Source organism: Bubalus bubalis, chromosome 5 (assembly GCF_019923935.1).
Source record: "Bubalus bubalis isolate 160015118507 breed Murrah chromosome 5, NDDB_SH_1, whole genome shotgun sequence".
Taxonomy (NCBI): domain Eukaryota; kingdom Metazoa; phylum Chordata; class Mammalia; order Artiodactyla; family Bovidae; genus Bubalus; species Bubalus bubalis.
In genome coordinates this window covers 127,494,645-127,510,346 of record NC_059161.1, presented here as the reverse complement: position 1 = coordinate 127,510,346, position 15,702 = coordinate 127,494,645, and the positions used below count along the sequence as shown (strand labels likewise).

The 15,702-nt window shown below is 44.5% G+C and overlaps 1 protein-coding gene across 8 annotated transcripts in view; it reads right to left on the bottom strand.

The window, feature by feature from the left end:
• Positions 1–15,702, bottom strand: part of PPP6R3 (protein phosphatase 6 regulatory subunit 3) — a 125,207-nt gene that overhangs the window by 21,563 nt on the left and 87,942 nt on the right. For 5 of the 8 annotated variants that reach the window (XM_044943791.2, XM_025286839.3, XM_044943793.2 and 2 more), the window contains 4 exons: positions 9,937–10,023; positions 5,624–5,721; positions 3,832–3,886; positions 2,859–2,989 (listed from right to left, as the gene is read on the bottom strand). In XM_044943791.2, coding sequence (XP_044799726.2) covers positions 2,859–2,989; positions 3,832–3,886; positions 5,624–5,721; positions 9,937–10,023 — 371 coding nt within the window. The remainder of the gene's footprint in view (positions 1–2,858; positions 2,990–3,831; positions 3,887–5,623; positions 5,722–9,936; positions 10,024–15,702) is intronic. The other 3 variants (XM_025286841.3, XM_025286843.3, XM_044943794.2) reach the window with 3 other exon arrangements.

Here is a 15,702-nt window from a genome sequence, read left to right as displayed (position 1 = left end):
AGATTTATTGGCAAAGAGTTGCTCCTTGTATTCCTTATTATCCTATTAATATCCGTGGAATCTACAGTGATGTCACCTGTTCTGTTCCTGATTATTAATAATTTGTATCTTTTCTCCTTGATCCTTCTGTCCAGGGGGTATATCAATTTTATTAATCTTCTCAAAGAACAACTTTTAATTATGACCCATCGATTATCATGATTTTCTCTACTGTTTTTCTGTTTCATATTTCTGGCCATTTCTTATGGTGGAAATTGAGGTCACAATAAATTGTGTGGATCACAATCAACTGTGGAAAATTCTGAAAGAGATGGGAATACCAGACCACCTGATCTGTCTCTTGAGAAATTTGTATGCAGGTCAGGAAGCAACAGTTAGAACTGGACATGGAACAAGAGACTGCTTCCAAATAGGAAAAGGAGTACGTCAAGGCTGTATACTGTCACCCTGTTTATTTAACTTGTATGCAGAGTACATCATGAGAAACGCTGGGCTGGAAGAAACACAAGCTGGAATCAAGATTGCCGAGAGAAATATCAATAACCTCAGATATGCAGATGACACCACCCTTATGGCAGAAAGTGAAGAAGAACTCAAAAGCCTCTTGATGAAAGTGAAAGTGGAGAGTGAAAAAGTTGGCTTAAAGCTCAACATTCAGAAAACGAAGATCATGGCATCCGGTCCCATCACTTCATGGGAAATAGATGGGGAAACAGTGGAAACAGTGTCAGACTTTATTTTTTTGGGCTCCAAAATCACTGCAGATGGTGACTGCAGCCATGAAATTAAAAGACACTTACTCCTTGGAAGGAAAGTTATGACCAACCTAGATAGCATATTGAAAAGCAGAGGCATTACTTTGCCAACAAAGGTCTGTCTGGTCAAGGCTATGGTTTTTCTTGTGGTCATGTATGGATGTGAGAGTTGGACTGTGAAGAAGGCTGAGCGCTGAAGAATTGATGCTTTTGAACTGTGGTGTTGGAGAAGACTCTTGAGAGTCCCTTGGACTGCAAGGAGATCCAACCAGTCCATTCTGAAGGAGATCAGCCCTGGGATTTCTCTGGAAGGAATGATGCTAAAGCTGAAACTCCAGTACTTTGGCCACCTCATGCGAAGAGTTGACTCACTGGAAAAAGACTGATGCTGGGAGGGATTGGGGGCAGGAGGAGAAGGGGACGACAGAGGATGAGATGGCTGGATGGCAACACTGACTCGATGGACGTGAGTCTGAGTGAACTCCAGGAGTTGGTGATGGACAGGGAGGCCTGGCGTGCTGCGATTCATGGGGTCGCAAAGAGTCGGACACGACTGAGTGACTGAACTGAACTGATTTGTTTCTTCCTTTTTAATGTAAGCAGGTAATGCTAAAAGTGATCCTGTAAGTATATTTCAGTTGCAACGCCCACTTTCTGATAAATACTGAGTTCCCATTTTCTTTCAATTCAAAATACTGTGTAAATTCCCCCTTTTTTCTTTAACTCATGTGTTATTTGCTGCTGCTGCTGCTAAGTCACTTCAGTCGTGTCCAACTCTGTGCGACTCCATAGACGGCAGCCCACCAGGCTCCCCCGTCCCTGGGATTCTCCAGGCAAGAACACTGGAGTGGGCTGCCATTTCCTTCTCCAATGCATGAAAGTGAAGAGTGAAAGTGAAGTCGCTCAGTTGTGTCCGACTCTTAGCGACCCCATGGACTGCAGCCTACCAGGCTTCTGCGCCCATGGGATTTTCCAGGCAAGAGTACTGGAGTGGAGTGCCACTGCCTTCTCCACATGTGTTATTTAGTTTCCACACATTTAGAGTTTTTCTAAAGAACTGTCATTGATTTCTAATTTAATTCCATTGGGTCAGAGAGCATATTTTATATCACCTGAAATCTTTTTTTTACTGACTCTTGCTTTGTGGCCCAGACAGTCTCTCTCACTAAGTAGTTCGTGTACACTTGAAAAGAACCCACACTCTTCTGTGGAGTGCTTTAAAAATCCCCAGACGGTCAAGCTGGTTGCTAGTATTATGTAAGTGTTCTATACTCTTACGGCCTATTATTTGTATCAATTACGAGGGGAGGAGTGTTGAAACATCTAGTTGTAACTGTGGAATCTGTCTACTTCTCTTTGCACTTCTATCAGTTTTTGCTCTGTGTATTCTGAAGCCCTGTTATTAGGAGTGTAGATATTGATAGAACTGGCATGCTCTCCTAATAACCACTTTATGACCTTTTAATCTTTTCATTTGAAATCTACTTTAATATTAATAGATTCCTCTACCTTTTAACCTGTTTAAATCTTTTTTATTTTAAAATTTAAGTTCTTAAATAATTTAAATCATTTCCCATAGGTGGCAGTAAGTCAGGCCTCTTTTTTTTTTTTAATCCAATCTGACAAGATCTGCTTTTTATTTGGGGTTTTTGGACAGAATTTTGAAAATTGGTCCCAATGCATATCATATGACATGACTCTGTCTCCTCAAGTAAAATTAATTTTTAGAAACAACTTTCCTCTCCCCAGGGAAACTTTCAGATTTTTATAAGAAACAACACTGCTCTGCTGCTCTTATGACTCGTCAGGGAACACTCCTCAAGGCACCGTATGACGGCACTCCTCAGCATCACTTCCCCGTCACAGGAGGCTGTGTCTCGCCAGTTCAGGAACTACATCAGCACACTTGGCGCACTTCCCGCAGGTTACCGTGCCTTGTTCACACTCAGACGAGTGAGGTGGCACCAACTCATACCAGGTAACAAGGGCCTTTCTAATCACGACAAAAGCACTGATCTCTGGGTCAAATGTGTATGTGTGGAGAGGCAAATAATACTTGTTTTATGCACTGGACACTTACTACTATAACAAGCTATCGCTCACCTTGATCGTCTTTGGGATTCTGGTGTGAATGCAATATGCTTTTCCTCCCATATATCTTCCTCATCAGAGCCACCATCATCAAATTGTTGTATTCTTTCCTTACAACATGCTTCAAACAAGGCAATATTTCCCTAAATGAGAGAGGAAAAAATATTTAAAAATCAAGTTATTTTCTGCAAAAGTTACCAATGTAAATCATATTCTTCCATGTCGTTTGGGAAAAAAAAAAAAAAAAAATGCCTATCACCTCTACCAAAGTAAAATGTAAGCATGTAAAGTAAGTAACAACAAAAAGGCCCCCCAAGGACTGGCTTCAAAATTAGCATACAGGAAACTGAGACTGTCTATAGACAGGCTCTCTTCATCTAGTGAGAGCAGCATTTTTGTTCAAGAGCCTCCCTGGGCCACCCGCCTAGCACGCAGCCCCAAAACTACCCTAACAGCAACATTAACCTGTACTTCCTCTGCTTTTACAAGACCAGCTAAGCAGTGAGGAGTGTCAACATCCAATCAGTTAGTCTCCATCTTATCAGAACAGCGAACAAACCAGCAGTCTCTCATGCTAAGTGACATAAAATCAACATTGTGCCCATTCAAATGACACTAACTCCATGTCCATCTGTAGATGTGGCTGACTTGGCATTTCAGAACTGCCTGGTGATGAGGGGCTGGCCCTCATCTGGCCCAAGTTTCTCTCCTGGTGACATTCAGCAGATGCAACAGGCAGCAGGTTGGAGTCAAACTGCTACCTTTGAAGCCAAATGTCTACAATGGCTTCATTAGCCCTGTCACATCTTAAACGAGGGCAGCAAATTTACATGCCTATGGGGCCAGGCAGGCCATGTGCGTGGCTAAAGTCACCACCATCTAAGACAAAGGCTCCTAGAGTCGGGAGCCCCAGCGCACACAGCACCCATTCCCACCGACTGACCTCTCATGTGCCTCGCTACTCGCGATCGGCATGAATACTTACACTTTCATTTGTATTGAGAGTAAAGTTGATGTCTGACACCCGATCAAAAGAAACACTGGAAACAAAAGAGGAGTGCAATAGTTATCTACAGACTCAGAAACAGTACTCATGAAATCATCCAAATGTACAGTATGACAAAAATCTCCATTAGTAAAACCAAATTATTTACATTAAGTGATCCCTCCTCCCTCGGTATAAGGAATTTACACAGGATGGAAGGCCTCAAAGCCTTCCTTATAAACAATGTTTAAGAGCCATGGTAGAAACCATGGTTCTATGGGCCATGCTTACATAACCCCAGAAAGGTTATCTGCAGATAAGACACAGGTTGAAATATGAAAAAAGGGCCACAGACACTGTCAGACCCTGAGCTTTCTCCAGAGAGACAAATGCATACATAAAATACACACACCCTTGAAGTCTTACACTATAATATGGCCCAGATGGGACAAAAATAGGGATTAAAAGAATTCCTAGCCTATTAAATGTGTAATTTTTGAGTAGGTAGGGCTATCTTAGAATCCTTTAAGATCTGTTTGAATCAAACATCATTCCAAGTATCCCATACAAATTCTAAAGAGACTGGATTCCAAACCAGCAACTCTTAACAAATGGGCCCAGACAAGCAGGTGCTGAGACACCACACATTGGGGGGTGGGGGGTGAGGGCTGCAGGCTCTTGTGTGAGTGCTCCCGGGGTGCAGACAACCCCATGTGTAGAGTCCTTGTTCTTCTGGGGCTGAAATGAGCGGATTCTTAGGGCAGCTGACAGCCTCTCCACTGCTCTACTTACTTACAGTGCGGCCTCCAGGACTTCCCTGGTGGCTCAGACGGTAAAGCGTCTGCCTACAACACGGGAGGCCCGGGTCTGCTCCCGGGTGGGGATAGTCCTCTGGAGAAGGGAATGGCCACCTCCTCTAGTACTCTTGCTGGGAGAACCCCATGGACGGAGGCCCCGGTAGGCTACAGTCCATGGGGCCACAAAGAGTCACACACATCTGAGCGACTCAACTTTCCAGGCCCTGGGCCTACACGGCATAGTGTTTGCCACGATCAGAGGGTGTGGAAAAAGTCAGCTTCTCGCCTGCTGTAAACTGCAACTTACGACAAACAGCAGCCTCCACTGGCTATAGTTTAACCACCACTCGAGCATCTATTGCTGGCAGGTGTTGATGACCCTGCTCAGGGCGCTCCCGTGAGAGAGCTCTGCTCAGAGAGCTGCTACACACCTCGAGCAAACAGTTCATTTATAAACACGCGCATTTCCCAAGGTCAGGGGCTAGACCACTTGTCTTCCTCTCTGTGGACGGCTCCCACAGCAGCTGTTCGTGGATTCTGCACATCTCTGGGCTCCTCCTTCCCTGACTGCCTGGCCCTCGGGGGCAGGGAGCCCAGCCCCAACTCCACCTTCCAGTTAGTCACTCAGAGAAGAGAACGCAGGGTGCAGCCTGCTCAGCCACAGTGTGGCTCTGTCCACTGTGCTGTGGAAGGACCAGACCTGCTCAGGCCACTGAACTGACAGAGGGATTAACCACTGCAGACGCTGCGACCCAGCGCCAAACCCTAACAGGGAGGACGACCTGAGTTCCCGCCAAGCCCAAGGGCAGGCTCTCCTATGGGAGTCGCATTCTGCTCCTTCAGTCTCTGGGTGACTCAGGCTGATGGGCTGGACCTGAAGGAACACCTGGAGGGCAGGCTCCTCCCAACTCACAGACACAAGGATTCCCAGAACTCACAAGAATCACCGCCTCTTACAGAGGGCAGGAGTGGAGGACACAGAGAGGCGTACTCACTTGCCAATGTCATCTTGGTCTGCAAACTTCTCATCGTTGAAGCCAAACTGGTCAATAAAATTGGACGTCATTTGTTGCATCTGATAATCAGAAAAGGCCTGGCAACCCCAGGACCAGTGACAGTGATACAATGATTCTAATGACATTCTACACACTATATGCCCATTTATTTTCCAGAACCCCCCCTTATTTATATGTAGCCATAGGGCTTAAAAAGTTGGTGTGTTCTTCTTTAAAAAAAATAAAATAATTTCAAACACAGTTTACCCCAAAAAGGAAATGTTTGGAATTTTGTCCACCAATTATTCTAATGCACATGCCATGTAAGAAGTGTTAAATGACCACTGTCCTCTATTCTGAAATGTCTTGAGAGAGAGGTTTGGGTCTGGTTCAAAAAAGTGATCAAGTGACATGTAACAGTCTGAAATTATAAGGTGTATCGGCCACCTCGGAACACAACCAACCTTAAAACCCAACAAGCGGTAACCACCCTCCATCCCTTTCCGCATCTCCCCACCCCCGTCCACTACAGCCAACATGGCAACAGAGGAAAAACGACTAGTGAGCACAATCCCAATTCTACCACACCAGCTCCAGGGACACTTCATTTTCTTAAAAAAAAAAAAAAAAAAGATTTAAGTCTCAGAGGCTAAGAAGAGTACAAAGTAACTACTAGCCTACCTACCTTAGAGAGAGAACAGAAAGTTTTAACACTGATCAGAAATCACTCTGAAAAACCCACAACACGAGGAGTCAGTTCTGTTTGCTACACCGATTCTACAGAGCACCAGGGCTCTCCGTGAAGAAGGGGGAAGGCTGTGGACCCCACAGAAATGCTGCTGTTCTGTGAACTGCAGCAGGCCAGGGGGACGGTGCAGTCAGCAAATGTGCTCCAGGCTTGCTCAGTCAGGGTTAAAGACATGAAGACAAGCAAGCGCCCTCCTCACTCTGCTGCAAGCAGCCCATACGGAGATGAGCCGTGTGCGCTGCACGTGGACAGAGCTGCCCATGACCGTGCGGGGGTTCAAGCAACAGCTGTGGCTGGACTAAAGGCACTGGCCCTGAGGCCCCTGCCAGGCAGGCCACCAAGCTCTCCTGCGTTCTCCTTTGAGCAGGGCCCACGGATTCCACCCTGCAGAAATGCCTCTGCCGTTAATTCCTGATGATCCATTATGGTGGCAGGGAATTATGGCATGGATAATCCAAATTGTGGATAATTAAAAAATAAACCTTATATTTGGCTTTGGAAGGCATCTTTTCCTTAGATCTAACTTTTTTAGATATATAGTTTACTGAGAACCTAAAACCTCGCTCGCGTTTCTCTAACTCGATACCCACCACTCCCTGCTCACTGTCACACCTTCAAGCTGCCCCCTTTCCTGCCCATAGAGACGACACTGCCTGAGCACCTGCAGGCTGGGGGCAGGCCCCCAGGTGTGCACATGGTAAGGCACACCAAGGCTCTGGGAGTCTGGGTGAGAGCAGAGGGCAAGGACAAGTCCGAAGAGGCTGGGCGAGCTCTGGATGTACGAATATAAAACATTATGAGTAGAAAGAAACCAATTCGTCTGAATCGTTTTATCTCCTATAAGGTAGGACACACGGTTGATAACGTCAAAGGTGCAATAAATGATCACAAAGTCATTCTCCCAAGCAAGCGGTGTAAATCGGGCTGAGTTCACTGATAAAAATGTGATCACACAAGGGGAAACGCTCCTTTCCAACTCTTTTGGTTCCTTTTTTTTTTTTCTTTAAAAATTTTGTACTTCTACAGATAATACTGTAATACAGATAATACTGTAAGTCTTTTGGGTATAAAAAGGAAGAAATATTCCCAAAAGTGCGCCTTTAAATGCTTCACAACAGAATGTAAATACTACGTGTATTACAAAAACATGTGTGAATGCATACATGTATGAACATATAGCTGTATACACAGATACACGTAAATATGCACACACATATTTGCACTGTCTATCTATCCACCTAAGGAGGAAGACAGACACAGCCTCCACATAGTAACACAGAGGACACGGGAAACCAGCGAGCCACAGCCCTCCATAGTTCTGGGTCCATTGTTGCTTCTAGGAAGACACCACCAGCAAAGAACCTAGGTTTCAAATCTGATTTTTACTAATAAAGCTGTCAAGGCTTACTAAACCCACAGCTGTGAAGACTGTTACTGTATTCTCCCTAAAGCTTTATGAAAGTGCTTTGGACTCTGAGAAATTCAAGTCTGGAAAGCGCCATATGGTTGTACAATTATTAAAAACTTTTAATTACCTTTAAAAAGGGGGGAAAAGCCCCCACGTGTCAAAACCGTCACCCTGGTCAAAGCCAGGGGCTGCTCTGGTCCTTTATTAAGTCAACCTCTTGAGGGGTTCCCCCTGGGCAGCGGGAGTGGTGCCCACCTGCGGCAGCTGGCCCCAATCCTCCAGACACCACATGAGAAGACCTCCTCCCCTTCCCTAGAGGGGCGGCTGCGGGAGGAGGGAGAGCAGACAGCAGCGGCGAGGGAACCAGGAGTGGCAGCAGGGCTGGAAGCAGGTTTGCTCAGTGGCGCGCCCTGAGCTCTCTGTGCGCGAGCTTCTCACCAAAGCGACAGACAGAAACTATACGGTTATAATGGAGCCAGCATGAATGTTCTAGGTTAACCTAGACGCGAACTCCTGAACTCAGAAAAAAATGCTTTAGCGTATGCTTCCTATTTTCAAAATGATTCAAGACTGGTCTATAATTTCAATATGCAAAAAAAGTTTACTGGAAGGCTGTCAATCAAAAAATAATCATTATTCTTCCTACTTTTGAGGGTTACATAATGCAGATAAAATCCACAGGAACAGGAGCCTGGTGTCACTAAGGCATTTTGGTGACTGAGATCGGTTCATACACACATCATTCTGAAAATTCTCCCCAGAAAATCTATGACCCTGGAACCGGATCTCGAGAAAGAGATAGGGAATTCACTTTCCAGACACCAGAACATCATCAGCTTGATTAAACTAGCTGCCGCAAACTCCGAGTTCATTAACTTATTTGCAAATATTTACAAGAACAGGGCGTTCTCTTTCTTAAAAGCTATTCACCAGAATCAGAATGACCTTGAAAACGCGCACTGCACACCATTCAGCTTCTCTGTAGAGGCGGAACGATGTGTAATTGGGGTTCAGAGCAGGTTGAGGGGACCAGTTTGATACTATCCAGGCGCTCCAGGGTCGGGGAAGGATCGCTTGAAGGCACGAGGGCTCACAGGAAGCCAGCCAGGCCTCTGGGGTGGCCAGTGCTGCCGGACACAGACCAACGTGTGAGCGGAACAGGAGGCCCACCTGCTGGACAGCTCCCCTGCAGGCTGGCTGCACCCCGCCCCTCACCTCGGGAAGCCAGTCTCCAGGGGCAGTGCCAAGAATCAAGAGAAGCCAAAATGCTACCTCAGGCCCATCCTGAGCATGTACACATTAAACTGCCTTAGTCCTAAAATCAGACGACTGCTAGTTCAGCCTATCCTGGGGTGTGTCGGTCTACTTGGACACCAAAAGGCAGGGCCTGCAGAGTCATCAGAAACTTCATCCTGACCCTGCTAAAAGGGGCTTCAGGACTGGGAAAAACATTCAGTGCCAGGGAAGGCAACCACATTAATTTCACTGCCACACCAAATCACCTGACAGGCAAGACTTGGTCCTGACCAAGGGCAGCTTCTCCATATGAGGAGCTAGTACCTCCCAAACCTGATACCCAGAAGGGACAGTGAATTCATTCCTCACCTCCGCAGGAACTACCAAGGGAGGATATATCAGTACGCCCATTTTTATATCCTGTTTTTTGCCCCCGCAAAGATTACCAGGACCTGATAAATGAAGAGGAATTTGGGGACAGGATGAATCTGGGAACGCTACAGAATCTGAAGGTACCAGAAACATATAAGCCATTTGGTTCAGGGACACTGGGTAAGTTGCTTTCACTGACATTAAACAAGTCTTCTTAGTCTTCTCCACAAATCCCTACTGCAGGAATCTCTGCACAATGAGCATGTCCGAGACACACGCTTACTGAACTATCCAGGTCATTCAAATCTCCTGAAAAGTTACCCAACTCCTCATCATTATCAGATCTAAAGAAACATGCCCTGGAAATATAATCAACATACACCTTTCTCTCACATACCCAACACTTCCTCTTATAAACACTTTGATCTAACTAGTAAGTAGACCCCAAACACCCTAATGCATGTCTGACTCCAAAGCTGATTCATAAATGACAACTAAACTAAGCATTTAAAATAAAAACAAAAAACAAAACTTTTAGGCATGACTCACTTGCTGCAAAGAAGAATCCTGTGAGAAACCCGTTTCTTTAAAGTCAATTTCATCATCACTGGATGAATGAATATGGCAGGTTGTAACCTATATGCATAAAAATGTAAAAAACTATTTAAGAGAGAAAAATTTTGGACATTTGTATCAGCATTTTTACGGAAAAAAAATCACATTTAGTTTTTCTCTCAAATGTGTAACAATAGCATGAACAAAAACAAGTAAGAGCTAAGCTGTAAAATCCACCCAATAATTCCAGGGAGCACTTCACTCAATCAGGAGGTTCAGCCGCCTAGCCTTCCGCTGCCCACCTGCAGCTACCTTACCAGTATTACCCACACCACAAAGCATGTGAGACGAATTACTCCATGTATGTGACTTTGATAATTATCTCCAATTAGATGTTTACAAAGCGAAGGAAGAATGGCTCAGATAAAATATAAAATAATTAACTATTTCAAGCCTGAAGGGTAAAACTGCAGTCCCAGGAATCACTAATGAGCCACTAAAAAGCTCAGGTTTAAATACAACCATTTCATTTTGAATTCTTGCACTTCTCACTCATTCTAAGAAAAGCAGTGCTCGTAAGTGCTAAATATGACTTGAGTCAATAGTCCCCTGCTCATTACAAGACCCCAGACCTTCTGCTCCTAACACGTAATCCCTGCCCCTCACAACTTAAAACTAACTCACATTAATTAAATAAACAAAAGCATAAACAGGAACTGCTCACCAATTCACAGTAAGTGATTTTCATTAATTAATTAATTCATTCATAAATGTATTAACAAATAGAAATGACTAAGTACCACACTAATACTGGTAATTGCTACAGAGCAAGTAATAAATGTGAACAGTCTGCAAAATTCTAAGCACAAGCACTGTACTTCTTAGGTAACTTACACTGTGTCTTCTGAGCTACTTGTCCTGTAGCAATGTTCTAGGCAGAGAGCTCTGTCCTCAGGGGAGAAACAGCAGCCGTTAACCGCCAGCCCTTGCAGCTGTGCCCAGAAGCCTGGAGCCACACACACTGGCCTGGTCTGCTCTGTGATGTTCCAACAGCGATTCAGGAAGCCCAGAGTGGAGTCCACAGGGGTCTGTATGTGCTGTGGCTTATGAAATTCTGAATAAATCGCTGTCTGAATAAAACTAATCTCATCTTTCTTTATCTGGACATCTTTGAGGAAGATACTAAGTCCAAGTGAATAACCCAGTTCCCAACTAACTCCCTCTCCATCCTCCCTAAAGTGCAGACAAAACATTCACATGAATTTTGCATGTGAATTTGCATGAATTTTTCTGATGAAATCAAAGCAGAATTTGTGATCTGCCTGCCCGAATCAACCATTGCTTTAGCAAGTAGATGGGAAAAGTGTGTGTGTGTGTGTGTGTGTGTGTGTGTGTGTGTGTGTGTGTGTGTGTGGTGTGGGTTGGGGGATAGTTTGTCCATGATCTGCCTGCCTGAATCAACCATTGCTTTAGCAAGTAGATGGGAAAAGAGTGTGTGTGTGTGTGTGTGTGTGTGGTATGGGTTGGGGGATAGTTTGTCCATGAGAGCCCAACCAGAGTGCAGATGGGAGGGGTGGAATACTGCTTGGTCACGGCAGCTGGCACCTTACAGGGTGACTGCAACTGAGAGCAGGTCAAGTGGCTCCGCTGCAGTGGATTTAGGAGCTTCAGGCCACGTGGCTGGCAAGTCAGTACAAGAATCACACTAATCCCATGGTGGGGGGTGGGGCACACACACAGAAGACAATTCAAAAAGAAAGCCGGGAGAACTAGACAGAGCCAAAAAGGAGTCCACCACTCCAGGTCTGTCTTGCTGTTTCAAGTTCAATAAGAATACAATGTATCCTTATTCATACTTTTTGCTACAAACTAAGAATTTATCAGCTCATTAATGAAAACAAGAAACTAGAGTCTTGTTTTCAAACTTGAGCAACTACTGTGTGCCAGACACTGTGACCCCTTCCATCTTCTCCTTAACTAGTATCCTCAATGCAATTCAAGTAATCTTTTCCTCCAGAAAGAAACTACTGTTTTAGAAAATTATTATTAATAACAGCATAAAGCATGTGCACCTTCTCAATTATTCTGTTGAGAGATGTGGTGATTCTGATTCTACCTACCGGATAATGCAGTCTGAAATCATTATTAATAAAATGAGCTAAAAGATGCAATTTAACTTGTTAATCTTAGTCCCTGATCTAAACTTTCAGAACACACCCCTTTGGAAGCATCTCCAGCTCAATAAAAGCCTCCTTCATTCCTCTTCTTCCAGCTGAAGTCCTGTCATCTTGTTTCTTCTGTCCCACCCACACCTGTTCACCCTTACTGTCAAAGCAGAACCTGAAACCCCATCACTTCTGCTCAAGTCTATCATCACCTCCCTAGGGAGGGTTTCCCGAGAAGCCAATGGCACCCCACTCCAGTACTCTTGCCTGGAAAATCCCATGGACGGAGGAGCCTGGTGGGCTGCAGTCCATGCTAAGGGTCAGACACGACTGAGCGACTTCACTTTCACTTTTCACTTTCATGCATTGGAGAAGGAAATGGCAACCCACTCCAGTGTTCTTGCCTGGAGAATCCCAAGGATGGGGGAGCCTGGTGGGCTGCCGTCTATGGGGTCACACAGAGTCAGACACGGCTGAAGCGACTTAGCAGCAGCAGCAGAGAGGGTTTCTCTCTCATCTGGATGAACGCTGCATCCAGCAGCCTCTCTGCTGCACCTCTAGTCCCACTCGAGTCTGTCCTCAAGCCAGCAGCCATGATGATCCTTTAAATCATGACAGATTTAAAACCACTGACATTAAATCATGGCACTTTTCATTCAGTTCCAAACCCAACGGCTTTTCATCTCACTAAGACCACAACCCCGGGAGCGTGCCTTGAAGCTGCTCGAGATCTCCCGTTTTATTCTCTGCCATGCTCTTTCTGACCTAAATATGCAGGTGCCGTACCGGCCTCTGCACCCGCTCTTCCATCTCCACTCGCCTCAGCCTCTACACCAATATTCTCAAGGACATTTCCCTTGACTACTTAATTTTAAACGCACGTCTGCCCAAAACACTCTAACTCCCTTCCCCTCGCTTACCCTCCCCCTGTGATTATCCACCTCCACTGAGGCAGGGATTTTTGCCAATCTTGTCTAGTGCAATATCCACAGTGTCCAGCATACAGTAGCCACTCAACGAGTTAATGAATTAAGGAACACCAATAAATCATAAAGGAGAATACAGAATCCTAACTTTTAAGAAAGTAACAAGGAGATAAGAACACTCTTGCCAAGCAAGACTATATTCTAAGCAAACTAGACTTTTTTTTTTTTAATAAGCGAAAATGCTTTTGTTTTGTGCAAAAAGAGTAAACTATACTCTTGATACTGTAGTGAAAGAAAAAAAAAGCCTTTGAGATGTTACCTTCTTTCATGATAAAATTTCAGATTTATTAACTGTTGTGAAAAGAAAAGGCAAGTAAGAGTTTTCTTTCATCTTGGCTGATTAGGTTGCTAAGCAATCTTAAGTATGACCTGACTGGTAACATCTGAGTGAAAAGTAGAAGCCACAGACTCTTCTCCTTGCTCCACGTAGTCCCACTGTGGACTCCCAGGACCTACATGACCCCGGGCTGGTTAGAAACGCAAACCCTCAGAGGTTCCGCCTCAACCCACTGGGCCTGCAAACAATTCATATGTGCGCTCTGTATTACTCTATACAACCTCCATAAACTATCTCATAAACTACCTCAACATTTAAAAAATACACCCTTGCCCCTGGAGAGGAAGGCAAAGAATGAAACAAACTCAGTTCTCCAAAGTCAGCACAAAAACATTTCCTATGTTTTCTAAATTTATCTAAATCCCTACCAATTTTTACAGTTTGGGGGCTTAGTCAAAACAGTGCAGTCTCTGGATGTTAAAATACCAAGTTTTATTGATAATAAGCTCCCAACACAAAAACATAAAGGGTGTATGAGTCTCTTGTGCATTTACTTTGGCAATATGGGGTCACAAGGTTGAAGTACTTCAAAGAGCTCAGCAAGAAGGCAATTCTGTAACCCTACTGGGACACAACCTGAAACATTCTGGGCAAAAAATGGAGTTTGGAAGCTACAGTTCAAGTCTCCTTGGTGGCCTGGGATTAATGTAAAAGGATCCTTGAAAACCTGGAACCCCCATATCCCTAAAAATATAGTGTCGGCCACAACACTTATGAACAAACTCTTTGGTCAACCCAATACTACAAAGCAGAATTCCCCTCTGAAGGACTCAGACTAACTGCCGGTGGTCTGCCAGTCTTGGGTGTTTGAAACCAAAGAAGCGGGAGGTCCTGAGACAGCAACAGAGTCTCAGGCAACAACAAGATCACACAGCGGGGCCAAATCTACACAGAGATGAGCAATGTTAACAGGGCTCTATTACTGGCCACTTCTGCTACATGAACCAACGGCTCCTTCTTTTGTTTTACTGTGGATTATTTGCACAGTCCAAGTGTTATGGCAGCAAGTGCAACAGGCAAAGGAGAACCAGGCTTCAGTCAGCATGCCAGGTGGAGCCCAGGATAACTCTTCGTGGAAATGTCTGTCTACATTTACCTGACCCAAAGGAGCGGTGCACTAATTTCGTGCTGTGTGGCCATACACGACATTACGCACAGATGACCGACCGCACAGTGCAAAGGAGCCGAGTGTCACCTGAACTGCAATGTAGTCCTTCTTTACATACTGACAAGAGAAATGTACTTGAACTACCAAAGTTTTTAAAAAATCCTGATAACAAGTTTAACTGACATTTTTTACTTCTACCTTTGAAGTTAATCAAAGGGCAAGTTTTAACAAATTTTCCCAAACAAGATCAGAATTAATACTCCTATTTGTCTATAAATAAGAAACAAGTCAAAACTCTCTTTCAAGGAGATCACATTGCCTGCATTCTTAACAAGGACTCAATATGGGGACCTCTAAATTAACAGGTTCAGTTTAAGTATAATTAAGAACAACTTTACTCTGCAATAACACCCTGATCATCCAGAATTTTAACCAATTTGACCAGGGGAGAAAAAACAATTTACGGTGGGTAATACATTCATTAAAACTTACTTAGCCCTTCCGTGAGAGCACAGGGCTGTCGAAGTGAATGTCACTTCCTCTGCTGGGCTATAACACACTGAGACACAGGGGCCACTAAACCGGCTTTAATTAAATGGCCCCACACAGCTCCCTTTCTACGCTTACCTCTTCATAATTCTTTCAGCTTCTAGTACCTAATAATTCTGCCACTATACCCACCTTAACAAGCCACCAATCTGTCAAGAGTCTGTTAAAAGACAACCAAAGTTGTGAGATGATCTACAGAGTGGGAGGCGACAGGCCCTTGGGGCCATGTGACACAGGGTGACCCGGGGACTGCTCTGTAGCACCTCCTACCCCCACCCCCATTTCTAAATTCTGTTCTGAGCAGATAAGGCTGCCAGGTACTTGACTGCCTAACAATCAAGGGAGTTATTGTGTATGAGAAATTCAAGACTGCAGCTGATGAATTTCAAAATCAGAATGAAACATCTGACACGTCTACTTCCATGTACAATCAAGGCTCCCACCTCAGGTATCAGGTGGCATGTGCTTTCAAAAGGATACACCTTCCTTCATCTTCAAAACCAAATCAATACTTACCTTAAAACTTTATGTCTTAAAGACTACATTCCAAAGTCCAATATAATTTTAAAAAATATTATCAATGCCATTGTTCCCTGGCTCAGAGTACCAATCTGT